Source organism: Rhinolophus hipposideros (assembly GCF_964194185.1).
Source record: "Rhinolophus hipposideros genome assembly, chromosome: 15".
NCBI lineage: Eukaryota > Metazoa > Chordata > Mammalia > Chiroptera > Rhinolophidae > Rhinolophus > Rhinolophus hipposideros.
The window spans coordinates 42,236,528-42,251,632 of NC_138061.1; the positions used below are offsets into that span (position 1 = coordinate 42,236,528).

At 32.5% G+C, this 15,105-nt stretch overlaps 1 protein-coding gene across 4 annotated transcripts in view; it reads right to left on the reverse strand.

Moving 5' to 3' along the window:
- Positions 1-15,105, reverse strand: part of RTKN2 (rhotekin 2) — a 70,217-nt gene that overhangs the window by 17,335 nt on the left and 37,777 nt on the right. For all 4 annotated transcript variants that reach the window (XM_081073892.1, XM_081073890.1, XM_081073889.1 and 1 more), the window contains 3 exons: positions 12,314-12,420; positions 11,261-11,392; positions 604-769 (listed from right to left, as the gene is read on the reverse strand). In XM_081073892.1, coding sequence (XP_080930018.1) covers positions 604-769; positions 11,261-11,392; positions 12,314-12,420 — 405 coding nt within the window. The remainder of the gene's footprint in view (positions 1-603; positions 770-11,260; positions 11,393-12,313; positions 12,421-15,105) is intronic.

Below are 15,105 nucleotides of genomic sequence, written 5' to 3' on the forward strand. Positions count from 1 at the left end.
AAAGACTCAAATGTTTTACGTACTGGAAATCTATTACATTACTATTACATTGTTTTTATAATCCATGCCATTGGACTGTATTCTTGAAATTCTAAAACCATATGTATGGGGTTAAAAAAAAAAATCTCCTTGGATGACGTCCACGATGACATTATAATGAATCTGGAGTTAACAGAAAGTTATACAACAATGAGCTTCCTTCTGAACATTTCAATATTTTAGGATCATCACTAGCCTAGAGAAGTTTTTTATTTCTCAAATATCTTTTTATCCCTTTAATCAAACACATTGCCATAAGCAGCTAAAACCTAGTATTTTGAAAAAACGGGGTCTAGTTGTTTTAGGGACCAGAGGAACTCAAAAATAAGAGGTAGGGATACTAGGAATTCAGGTAACTTAAGGTAAGCTATACTATAGTCAGTCAGGCACTAGGGAAAGGTTGAGAGAAAGAAGCATCATTGCATGGGTATATACTACCATTTTATTCAAGAGCATAAAAATTTTGATACAAACCATAAGATTATAATTTTAATATTTAGATTGCTGTGTGCATCCTTTCATGCTAAATGAATATACTACTAGAAAATCCAAACATCAACTTACTAAGATCAAAGAAATGCTGCCAGAAGGCTTCCATCCACTTCTGAAGATCTTCTCTATTGTCAGCTGCAAAAATATGAGTTATAGCCTGTCCAGCAACAGGGTTGATGACAGAGAAATTATGGATTCTTGTCTTGGCATTCTTATCCATTGCCCGAATTCTGGTTTCCTAAATATGAAGACGAAATTGGTGTTTTACAAGAGAATATTTTTGTAATGATCAAATGTTTTATTGCTTAGCTACCATATTTACACCAGATGCAATTATAATCTTATTGCTGGTCATCTGAAATTTAAAATATGTAATTTTGAGAACTTTCAATATTCAAACTAAAATCTAGGTTTTTAACAAAATGCTTTATATTAAAAATACTTTACATTAAAAAAGTAATGTTTCAAAGTATGCTACATATAGCACTTACGTTAAATTACATGTGATTAAAACATAACCTCTGTCTTGATCTCTCAGTTTAAGTTTGCTGTCTTTTTTATATACATCTTAAAATTTTCAATAAAACAAGTACAGCACGCCATAACTGTAATGTGAATTATGTTAACTATATTTCCAGCAGTAATAAAATAAAAGAATCAGTAAAGTGTGTTTCTTATTCTAATATTCATGGATAATATATAGTGTTATCAGTTAAAGTAGTAAAACCACAACTTAGTGTTGACTGCAGCAAAACTGTTAGGCTTTCCTCATTAACATTTATTTCAAATGTAATGTTCATTTACAAAACTCTGGCCAAAGATCCATAAAGTATTATAACCCTCATAATGGTAAAAATTATTTTTTCAAATGCCAAATGCAAGACTCTAGAATAAAGGCCATGTTTTCATTTAGGCTGATAGTCCAGACCTTCATTCTGAGTGGTACTAAGTATGTTGCTGTGGTGATACTTATTGTGTCTGTGTGTAGAAGACAAACGTCTATTCCCAAGTCACATATAAACACTGCCACGCCAAACAACAAGCTGGCAACTACATGTAATTTCCAAGGAATCTTGGGGGGAAAGTCTGAAATAGAACTATTATGCAAAGACAGGGAGTTGGATGCCTGGATCATGATTGATATTACACAATTCTAGAGCAGTGCTGTCCATTAAAAAATATAATGTGAGCCACATATGTAATTTAAGATTTTTTAATAACCACATTAAAGTTAAAATGAAAATGGTTAAAATAATTATGTAATGATTATCACATTATTTGAAAATAATGCACTTTATGTAACCCAACATATCCAAAATACTAACATAGAATGGACAAAAATGTTGAGACATTTTGCATTCTTTTTTCATAGTAAGTGTCCAAAATCCAATCTATCTTATACTTACAGGACATCTCAATTCAGACCAGCCACATTTTAAGAACTTAACAGCTACTAATGGCTAATGGCTACTGTGTTGGGTAGAGTAGCTCTAGAGGAGTATGGTTAAACCTACTGTAATGTTTGCAGAAGGATATTTGGCTGGCAGTTACAAGAGTTGATTGAGAATGGGAAGAAATTCTTCACATTGTTGAGTATAGAGTGAAGAGACACTGCATGTAATGTCACACACCAAAACCAACATACTCATATAGTTATGTCTATGTGGACATTATAGAAGTAGCGGAGTTAGGAAGAAAATCCATTCATTCCCTGAAAAATGGGTATAGATGGACAGGTGAACACCAAATGTACTATATGAAAAGTTATTTTTTGAAGGAAGGAATTCTTATTCAAAAATCACATGAGATAAAAATGTATGTTGTATAAAGCAGCAACATAACTTGGAAACTCTGGAGCATCACAAAATGTAATGATTGATAACCATTGTCATTTAAAAAAAGTAGGAATGTGAGTTCAGAGCATTATAATGGATTTATGGCCAGCACTGTAATTTTATCATATAACAGGGTCTTTTTATACTTTTATGCATTGGTAATAAACTTTGTGAATTAACTCTTTTAAGTAATTATTTATAGATATTTAAAAATGTCCTAAACGGCATCCTTGAAGCCTGAAAACACATGTAATCAATCTCTGTAAGTTTAAAGCTTACTATCACTATCAAAGAATGATTTAGCTCTAGGAAGAATCTTTGATATGCTTTTCTATCCAACTAATTGAAGGGTGACTCAGTGAGAGGGTGGGGGGGGGAATCCGTCTATTGTTATTAACATTAAAAAAACACCCAAATAATAAAATATGAAGTATTTTTTGCTGCTGAAATTGTTCTTCCCTTGACCTAAATCCATTTTAATACAAATTTCTGACTTCCTTTTGATTGTAGAATTAAAATAGATTCAACTTTTAAATAAGAAAAGTGTGATTTTTTTAAATAGATGAGTGTGAACATTTTTAATACCAACATATCATTTCAAATGAAAATCACTATGTAAAAAATCTGATGAATTGAATCATTTATATCCTTCTAAAAGAATATAATGCTATAATATATAAATACTGTTTACTCCATTAACTCTGATAACCAAAAATATTGTTTTTTAAGGAAGTTTTTAAACACAGAATAGATTCTTTAAATTAACTTCTATATTTTATCACTCCAAATAATTTAACTAATGAGAAATTTTTTAAACCAAAAAGCTTCATGTCAAAGGAAAAGTGATTAAACAAAGTTTAAAGTTAAATAATGTTAGAAAGTTCATGCAAGCTATTTTTCAGTATGGGAAAGTACCAGTAACAGTGCTTAGGACTTCACTTCTGAAATAAGAAATGGACTAGAAAACACAAGGTGAATTTTAGGACTGTTATCATTATGGGCTTACACAATGAATAGATGATGGAAGTATCTCCTCTTAGCAGGGTATGAAGGGAAAAAACGGGTATTTTTGTTCACACTATTTCTACCACCGAACATATTGCCTGGCAATATTAATTAATACCACCCATTAAGTGATTGAAAATATTTAATGAATAAAATAATAAGAAAAAAAAGATCAACTCGGATTACAATAAAAAGTTTTACAGATCCTAGAGAAAATCTCTAATCCAACTCATTAATTTATAGATGAGAAAACTTATGTTCTAAGTGTTCTATCCAAGGTCAGAGTTTCCAGTTTTGCTTTTGATAATCCCAAACCTTTTAGTTGATTTCGGAGGTTTTACAGTCAATTTTTATTGATTTGTGGATAGGTTTGAGATTATTCACCATGAAATTTTAGTCCTTGTTGGCTCAACTTTTATCAATCAGCACATATTGAACTACAATTTTCCACTGCATGAGATGTTGGCTACCCAGAGGAGGCCAAAAATATAATCTGAGAAACCAATTTTGTAACAAAATGTAACTCTAAAGTCAAAGGAAAGTTTCTTTTAGGTTATTCATTATTTTGAATTAAAACTGTACTTCAACCTCTCCATTTCCATGATAATGGAAAATTACTAGTTCAGAATTGTCCTAACCTTACTTTTGACTACATGACTGAAAAAATCTACTATGTACCCAGATTATGGTCTCTAAATACTCTTTGCCACTAAAAAGCACCGGAGCTCTTTAGATGGCTGATTACCAGCCTAGGTCAGGAAATGTATACGAGGATCCTAGAATATAGGGTAATCCAGAAATGAAAGATTACTAAGGTTGTATCAAATGGACTAACTTGGAGAAGTTTCCATAGCCAAGATAGGACAATCTGAACATCAATAGAATAACAATGGTAATGGACTGATGCACGGAATGTTTTTAAATCCATAAATTCATAATGATATTTAAAAACTTATTAGTCATCTTTGAAGGATGCTAGGAACCACCTTCATTGTTTTGGTAACTAGTATATAAATGCAAAAAATCAAGCCATTAGATTGTCTTTCCTGTAAGTGTACCTCAACCAAATAGGTGATGAAGGAGAGCTATTCCACTAATAAATGAAGAAAGAAATTTAAAATATCACCAGTTTGCAATTCCTAATGAAATAATGGAGCTAAGCAATGTTCATCAGTCGGTGTTAATATTAGTGGATGACCCATATTATTATTTAAAATTCTTTCAAATTTTTTCAATTAGTTGACAAACAATATTAGTTTCAGATGTGTAACATAGTGATTATACATTTCTATAACTTACAAAGTAATCACCAGAGACCTAGCCAGACCATCAGTTCTAATGCGTCTTTTGGAGTAATAATTAATATAAGACCCGGTATTATATTACATTATATTTATTATATTATACACGGTCTTATATAAGACCCAGTCTTATATTAAAATAAGACTGAGTCTTATATTAATTTTTGCTCCAAAAGACACATTAGAGCTGATGGTCCAGGCTAGGTCTTATTTTCGGGGAAATATGGTAGAGGAAAAAAAACAACTTGAAGATGCAATCAACAAAACCCAGACTGTAGGATAAATGACCCACTTTCTTCAATTTCTTCAACAACGAATTGTGTGTGTGTGTTTCTGTGTGTGAGAGAGAGGGAGAGGGAAACAGAGAGAGAGAAAGAATTAAGCCAACAGATTAAGAGATTTAAGAGACCTAATTGACTAAAATGTATGGCTCTTATTTGGATCCTGACTCAAAAACTATTTAAAAAATTACAAGACTGGACAATTTGAACTGTCAGGATTTTTGATGCTATATTAACTACATATATATCTATATTTTCTTAAGTATGACAAGTGTAATATTTATAAGTAAAATGATATGGTCTCTAGGATTTCCTTCAAAATAATTCTATGGTGGGGGTAATTTGTGAGGGTACAGATGATTCATTTATATTATTGTCTTTATAGATTATCTTGAAATTAAAAAAAAAACAATTAAAAAAAACACAGTACAAAAACCTAAGTGTCTGCTTTCTCATCTATAATGCTGAGATAGTATTTTACTCACACCTTCCTCAGAAACTTGTTCTAAAGATAAATGAGTTCTTTGAGAGGTGTTTGGTCTAAAGTTAATCAGGAATGGAGACAAAATTGCTGGCTAAAGTTGCTGGCGAAAAACAAGATTTAGACCTTATATATATTCTAATAACAAAGAATGCATAGTTTCATAATATATGACAAGGAATGTAACGTATAACCATAAATTAAACCAAGCACTACGTATAATTAGTACTAGTGTGATATAATTATTTTCAATTTATGGCAATGAAACCAGATATAAACTGCTAATAGAATCGGCTGTTTAAAAAATTATTTTTGCTGTATTTAATAAAGGATAATATGAATGGTTGGTAGGGTTAAGACATTAGGACTAACATAATCAGAAGAAAATACCCCGTGCTTCATAATAATTTTGCTTGCTAGGGTCCATGATAAACATAATGGTTAAAAGCAATTTCAAGACAATTTAACAAAGGTCTACCACCCCAAGTAGTGTTATGAATTGTTTAGTACAGATTTTAATATTCATTAAAATGAAGTGATGCATAATATTTAAATCAAGAAAAGAACACTGATGTCAAAGAACCACACTTCTTTTCCTTTCCACTCCCCATTGGAAGTGGATAAAACTTTGGCTAATAAAATGCTTTCTACCATGTATAGGAGATTCAGTGGCTCCAGTTAAGTACCCATTATTGAGAAGGTCTTACTCAACAACATTCACAAGGAAGTTTTTTGAAGTTGAAGCAATCACTTTGAAGTAAATCATCCTTTCAAATTGGGATTGAAAAGACGAAGGGAATAGCTTTTAGGCTTTTCTTCCCTTAATGTGACTATTTCCACAGATGGCTCCCTATGAAAATTAATGAACTGACTAAGCCTTACAGGAAGTGCCATTTAGAAGGACAAGAATTATAGTTAGAGAACAGATTCTGTGATCAAAATAACAGAACAATTATTTATATACCTAGCAACAGCAAAATTTATGTTGTCACATAATTTTTAAAGTAGCATTAAGCAAAATTATTATTTTCTAAATCATGAGAGAAGACAACCAAAATAAACGAATTCTGATTTGTATTTAACATTATTAAGCATAAAAATACCTTAGACACCCACCATTGGATATACTAAAATTGAATACACCCACCATTGGTATACTAAAAACTAAAACAAAATACTATTCTTAAAAGTTTTATTTGGTGCTTACTTGCTCTAGTTATCAGAAAAGACCAACTTGGCATTTATCAAAGCCCCTGTTTATTTAAGAATACATTAATAACTACGTCCCTTAAAAATTTCCAAAGTAAGCAAAACAAGTAAAACATGTATCTCATATTTAAAAACCAAGCAATTTAAAACATTCAATAGATAAAAATCTGTAAGTTTATCGTACTATTTGTGGGATGGTGAGACATGACAGTCATTTGCTACTTCTTGAAATGGTAATATCATTCTAATACATATTGCAAATATCAATACAATATCAATATTCAATACCAATTGGCAATTAAAACAGTAAGCATTTCTCCTGCCTTTTCAGGAGGAACTGTAATAGTTCATTCCTAGTTGATGAGAAAAGGTCCTTAAAATGAATACAAAAGAATGCCAGCTAATATATCTACAAGGAAGGACAGCATGAGGAAAACATAGCAATCGTCAAGATAATAACAGATTCAGGCAAGGGCAATCACAAACCATTTACCTCTTAGACTACTTGCTAATTGTAAAGAACTTACATAAACTAGAGAGAGCTAGTGGTCACCACCTTAACCGAGTCTTTAAACTATTGGCAATATAGGTATTGCCAATAGCGAGATACCCTGACAACATGTGCCTCTCAACAGGAGGTTCTATCAACTATTTGTCATCATCTATGAAATATTCTTATAAAAAATGTTTTAAAAGAATCACATCAAGCCTCTAGACCTAATTTACAGTTTAGATGAACAAAGGATTCAAAATACTTAAATATTCCTAGATTGAAAACAAAAGCTGAAAGAACATTTTGGGGATAATGGGATTGAATATAAACTGGATATTAGATGATATAAGAAAATTATTGTTAATTTGACTGGGTGTGATAATAGTATTGTAAATGTGTGTGTGTGTGTATAGATATAGATATTTTTTTTCCAAATAAGTTAGCCAAAAACATGGATAAGTAGAGGCTTTATAAGCTTTTAGCTATAAGATGAATAAGGTCTAAGGATCGAATGTAAACACGGTGACTATCGTTGACAACACTGTATTGTATAACTGAAATTTGCTGAGAGTAGAACTTAAATGTTCTTACAAAAAGATTAAAGATAAAATAATACTGTAATCCAACCATTGTAGTAATGATTACATAAGTGTATATTGGTCAAAATTTTCAGAATGTACACTTAAAAGTGGTGAATTTTATTTTATGTAAACTGTGCCACCATGAAGCTGATTAAAAATTAAATAAAATATAAAGTGTTCAGCCCCATATTACAAAAAAAGAGAAAAAGATAAAGCAAATATGACAAAATGTTAACTGTTGACTCTAGATGGTCTACAAGTGATTGTTATAGTATTTTTTCAACTTTTCTGTCAATTTGAATAATTTCGTAAGTTTAAAAAATAAGTAAAAATTACTTTCATTAATAGGAGACATAATTATATAACAAATGTCTTTTCAGAAGTTAAATAGATTTCTTGACTGAGATGATTCTTGACATATTTAAATAAGGAGACCAATGGCAATTACTGTTACAAGAGCGAAGTTTTCAGGTGAATAGAAGAGTTCAAAGGAAACCTGAGGTAGAAGCACGAAATACAAAGAAAAAAAGTTCTACAGAGAAAGGGCAGGAATCAAGAAAAAATTAAGATGACAATACTGTAAAGCTAGATAATGGAGGACTTTCCCATTAGTTTAAATATTTGGGATTAACAACTAACTTATATTAATCTTTCCAGCATAATTCTTACCTCATAGTTTAATCTTAAACTCTCTTTTGTACTTTAGACAAAAGTCATGAACAATGGAAGAGATATTTGTCATCAGTCTTTAGGGTCAAATACAACCCATGTTGTTCCCAAGTCTAAGAATGAGTTTATACAAATTACTAGATTCATCATTTTTCTGTGAATTTGTAATGGTCAACTGTGGAACCACCATTGGGATTTCTAGGTATGTTGATTTCAGTCATCTTAATAATGGCGTTGGTTGACTACAGAATCCTATTCATTGGCAGGCATCAGCCTTTTATTACCACAAAGAAAAATGAATCAATTGAAAAAAGGTCAATTCAGTCTGGCCATGTAAACACTGTTAACCACTTTTCAGGAGTTAGACTCCTGTCATCAGACAAGAAAATACAGATGCACTGCCTATAATAACAGTAGTTTCCTTATAACTGCCCTCTAAAATTTAAATGGCAAAGATTCAACACATGCCTAAGTCATAGGTAGTGACTTCAGGCTCAGAACCTCATTTCAGACCTACTTTTTACTTCCCAAACTGAATCAGAACAAGTATGGAGATAGGCAAGTCTAATTTGCCTTCCAAATCTAGTCTAGCAGAATGTTTATGGGAAATAGAAAAAACAGTCCACGAATTATTATCTACCCATTAAAAAAAGAGTGAGACATATAATTTTCCTTACTAGCTAGGCAAGTTCTTTCTCATCTCTGAGTCTACTTCGTCACTTGTAAGACAGAAATAATATACCCGTAAAACAAGGCAGACTTACCTGTTCTGACTACCTTAATGGGCTGAGATAAAGTAAAATGAATACCTTGAAGACTGTTTTCAAATAAAATAACTGGCTTTAAATATACCATTTGTTTAGATTACATTTTATTTGGTTTATGATTATCCATATTCCATTGTACAACATGTAAGAGAAAAATTGGTAGGATTCCATTTTTACTACATAGCTACTTAGTAAAAAACAGGTTAGACAAAATCATCTATGTAGAACTCTTGCCAAAAATATTTAACCTGAATCTAGTAAACTAATTAGTCAAATACAGATTTGAGGACTGGTCTGGACTTTTCAAAAAATGTCAATGTAATGAAAGACCCTGCCCCCTCAAATGAAGGGCACAATTTAGATGAAAAGGAAACAAACAAAAGACATAGTGACCAGATGCAATCTGTGATCCTTGACTGGGTCTTGAATCAAACAATAATTAAAAATTGGAAAGAACATTTTGGGGACAATTGGGGCAATTTGCCCTGTATGTTAGATAATATTATTTTATCAACAATAAATTTCTTGACTGTGCTAATAATATTATGGTTATGAAAGAAACGTCCTTGTTTTTAGGAGAAACATGCTGAAATATTCTAGGGAAGAAACGTTATGCTTTTTGTTACATTCAAATGGTTTAGAAAAAAAACTAAACTAGTAAGAAGGCAAATGTGGCTAAATGTTAGGCAAGAGTTAAAGAATATAAGTGAAGAGTACACAGGTGTTCATTATTCTATTCTTTCAGCTTTTCTGTACATTTGAAATTTGCAAAAGACTAAGGTGGAGAAAAGTGAATGCTGAATTAAAAAAATGAAATATATTAAAAAAATTATATCAATTTTCCAATAAAATTGTACTTTCATAAACCTAATTTTCTAGACCAACATAAATTCACTGTTGCATAATAATATTGAGGTTTATTATTTAAGAGTAACACTAATCTTTCTTATACACAAAACAGATAAATTAAGTGAATTTATTTACATAATCTGAGGTCTCACTGAAGAATTTCCTTTAAGTAAAAAGCAGTGTAATTTCTAAAAGCAGGTTAGAAACAAACCAAATTGGAAAGATCATAGAAATTAACTCAAGTCCCTATAGGTTAGCAGACCAGTATCTACATGTTTTTCAGGGCACACCACATAACATTTTTCTTCAAAAGAAAATTTAAACACAAGTAGAACATGCAGAGTTAACAGATGTGATGGCTCATATTTTGTAATATACTTCAATTCAACCACACCAAAGGCAAGCAAATTAAAACACTAGAAACAATTACGTGCAGTCCATAGGCAGAGAACACAATATTCTGCTCTAGAAATGCCATTAAAGTATTCTTGAGTAGCAATGCTGTAAAAAGAGGGGAAAAAAAGCCCTCTAATAAACACTAGACTTGGATGATAGATGAAGAGAAATTTAAGATCCTGGGATAAAAGAAAGTCTGGTTTACGTGTATTGTGACAAGTTTTACTACAGATTGCAGATGAAAAATTTGTAACTAAATTTTAATAATCTCCTTTGTATGAAACGTGTGTGTGTGTGTGTGTGTGTGTGTGTGTGTGTGTGTGTGTGTGTATTTGATAGATTCTCTAGGTGGTGTAGCACTACTTTTTAAATGTAGTGTAAGTACTCAAGTATTTTAAATGGAGTATCAGGTTTTCCTGTTCTGACAGAAGGTTGGACAATTGCCCATCAACCCCATAAGAAATCAGAAAGCATACTCAAGAATGTCTTTTTAAGGGTTAATATGAATACTAACTAGAAAGTATCACTCTAAACTGAGCTAACAATTTATGTTTATATACTCTCTTAATTACACAACTTCATGAAAAATTTAAATATCCTGTTACGGAGTTACATCCTCTGCTTTCAAAACTATTTACTGGTATAGCTTTCCAATCACTGTTTTTTAAGGAAATATATAGTATTTCCTTTACCAGATAAGCTCTATAATGGAAAGAAAAATAAGATTACTTATCTTATGAACTAACCTATTTTTAGCAGTACTTCCCTTTTCTTTTTAAGATAGCAACAATGTAAACTGTATAAAAAGGAACACACTTCATAAAATGTTATATCTTTATTTTCAAAATATCATTTTATTTACCTTGTTAATGGACACTACCAAAGCTGGTTCCACTTTAGCTTCAATTTCTTCTGGAGTATAAAAACAGTAGAGTTTACCCCCTCTCAGCACACAATACAACCTTCTCCAACTAATCAGACCTTCTACTATTTGCTGGGGGGGGAAAAAAATCAAGAAACTATCAACCTTAAATCATTATTTACCATCATAACTCTAAACTCAATAAAATAGTTAAATTATCAAAGTTAAATTAGCTGTTTGAAATTTTTAAATGTGATAGAGTTACCCATTAATTTACTGTGTAATAAGTCAATAGCCCAAAAATCAAAGAGTAAGTTAATTTAGAGAAGAAAGGTTTAGAATTTTCAAAAGGATTAAATAAGCAAAATGGAGGTAATGATTACCACATAACTATTATACACATAAATTCATAAATCAACGCAGTTTTCCAGAAGCTAGTCTATTAAAAAAACGAGTGCTTAGAATTCCATGGCAATTTATCTAAGGACTCAGAAAAATTATAAAAATAACTCATTCAAAACACAATTTTCCCTTACTGTCCTTAGAACATTGGAAAATGTTGACAACCCAGAAGAATGGAAATTTTCTTTCCTCTTAACGGATTCTTTTAGAAAAAGCTATTGATTCATTGGAGCCCATAATTAATTATTTACTGAATATAAATGACTATGGCTATAAATAAATCAGGAGTAGGTGGCACAGAGACAGCTTTGGAAGCCCACAGGCCTACACTGTGCCAAAACCTGTCTGCCAGAAAGGCCTTTATGTGAAAGGTGGTGAGTGGTCGTCATCAGTTTCCACACGGAGTCCTCTGTTGCTGATTATCTTGTTACTGGTATTAATGAGGCAGAGGAACATGGAGAGGTAGCTCCTTAGCCTTCCAAACTGCATCGGACCCCTCCCCTTCTCACCTTCTCATCATCCCCCAGTCTACACCTAACACTGAGAAAAACGTTACTTAAAAGAAGACTTTACAAAATACTTCTCAATATCAGAAGGATTAAGATCTGAATTGGAGCTACAATTATTATAGGATATTTAAAGTCCTCTAACCTGCTGATTAAGAAATCCTGCAAATGCATCTTCAGCCATACAAGCTGGCTGGGCGACTAATCGGCAGCACATGTTGCCATATAAGGGAAGCCAAAATGAAGACTCCTCTATTTAAACAAAAGAGAAAAAAATCAAGTTACATATGTTTATTTAAGGTCATTATACATTTTGGTTTTTTCTTTTTACAGTTTTTTTTTTTTTTTTGCTTTATATAAGAACATATGTAAAGGTTCACCCTACTCAAATACTAGTACCATATTTAAAATCAAATCAGAGATATTAAATGGACAATTTATAGCATGCCATCACCTGGAACAAGACATGGAACTTTCAGTCTCTTGACCTTGTTTGATCTTAAAGTAATTAATCAATACAAGTAGTTCAGAGCACATAAAGTAAACTCATTTATTATAAAAAACATTCTAATAAAGTGATTTTTATATGTTGAATCCTACTTTTGCTCTTTCATTATAATAGTTAGTAAAGGGATCCTCTGAATAAAACATTTCAGAACACAACTTTAAAATAATAATTTTTAAAACTTTTTGGCTTTTCCTCTTCCCTCCCCTTACTGAATAATTCAGTTATAAGCCATTAGGTGGAGCCCACCAAGATGGGCATCTGTGCCAGAGGTTTGGGGTGGAGCTGGGGTATGTCACAGCTGGGAGCCGGAGGATGAGAGTGAGTAGACCTTCTAGGCCTCAGATGGGCTGAGGACAGATCACAGGGGGCACAGCCTGGAGCCCAAGGGGGATCTGTGCTCAACGGATGGCCTGGAACAGGGAGTCAGGGACCAAGCAGAGTAAGGAGTGTGCACATTTGCAGCATAGCCCAGCCATGGGAGTCAGAGTCTGAAAGCAGTGAGGAAGCCATCCACACATTCAATGACCCAGAACAGTATGTCAGAGCCCTATAAGAAGGACATCTAAGCAGAGAGGCAGCTGGGTATGGAGTGTCAGAGTACAGGCAGGCTGAGAAGGGTGTCCACATGGTGTTAGGTAAGGGCAGTCAGGCCTGGGGAGTTAAAGCCTGAGCAGAAGGAGGAATGTCTACATGGGACAAGGGCCCACGCAGAATGAAGAGTCAGAGCCCCAGCAAGGAGAAGGAAGCATCTTTGTGGGGGAGATGGGAGAATGGTTGCGTTCAGGGAGTCCGATCAAATAAGAAAAAGCGTTAAACATAACAGGAGACAGGTTTCTCACTGTCACAGAAAGGAATTACAAATATATAGAGTGAACTCTCTGTGGTGTGGATTAGAACTGGAGGTACTAGTACAAACTCATGGTTTTCAACATATAGAGATTAACATGACAAAATATACGTACATGTATGTAGCTCTGTCTACTAAGGGGACTTAGGGAAAGCAATTCCCTAATGGTGACACTCCCATAGCAATGAATATACCGTGTTTCCCCGAAAATAAGACCTAGCCAGACAATCAGCTCTAATGCGTCTTTTGGAGCAAAACTTAATATAAGACCCAGTATTATATTGTATTGTGTTGTACTGTACTGTACTGTACTATACTATACTATATTGTTAGACCCAATCTATAGAAAAGTAAGACTGGGTATTATATTATATTATATTATATATTATGTTACATTATATTATATAAGACCCAGTCTTATAGTAAAATAGTAAAATAAGACCGGGTCTTATATTAATTTTTGCTCCAAAAGACGCATTAGAGCAGATTGTCCAGCTAGGTCTTATTTTCGGGTAAACACAATATATGGAACATAATCTATTCTGTGAATCAGGTGTGTAAATAAAAATCTAGCATATGGCCCTTTGTTCACCTGAACCACACAAAAATGAATTTTAAAGTTTTCACTGTACTTCTGTTAGTAGTGTCTATAAAATGACTAGCCATTGGCTGTTACTATTATTGACCAAAAAAGTCTTAGTACTCTGGAAAATAAAATATTTCTAGTAAAAGTAAAATTATTTAATATATAGATGCAATGTAGCCACAGTTTAATACATCAGTTAAATGAAAAAGACCAGCCTAAAAAGAAGAGTACAAAGTAAAACAAAACAGGTTTTCATTAAGTTACCTGCTCAACATTCTATTATGGAATAGCACACAACAAACTGTTGGGGACTATGCAAATCTTTTTTTGTTAATATCATGTGAAAGATGCTGTCTTTTAGAAATAAAGGGCTTGCCTGAGAGAAATAAACACATATACACAACAGAGGCAATGATTCCCAAATGCAGACATACAGACAGACAAACAGAAATAAACAAACAAACAAATAAATAATCTTCTTTCCTAAAATAGGCTGGAAAGGAAATAAAAGCTCTGTAAAAGCATGCATCTGAGTAACACATCTGAAATCAACTTTGTGATTTGTGAATTAAAGTTTGAAAACAAATTTCTTTATAAGCAATCCCAGATTTATTAATAACATGTCCTAAATATCTGTAAGTTAGTTGTTCTTAAATTAGGATTCACTTCCTAAAAAACAGAATCATAAATGATTAGTTTTGCAGACAAGTTCCTAAAGTTTGTTCAATCAGTAGCGTACCGGAACTTAAATATCACATGTAACAATGTGCTTCTCTGATAAAACAAGCTCAGGTTTCATGGCCCACCAAGAAAAAATAATTCCTTCCTGATTGCAGTCGTTGAAAAGGACTATTGGATGTAGAGTTCCTTGCCACATACAATGCAATCACCTGTTACTTCTAATCTAGGTTTCTTTACAGGTTAGGAGCACTGTGGATTAAAATGTAGTCTAACTCCTCTCTACTTCTGACAAGAAATATGGCATCTAGGCTAGTC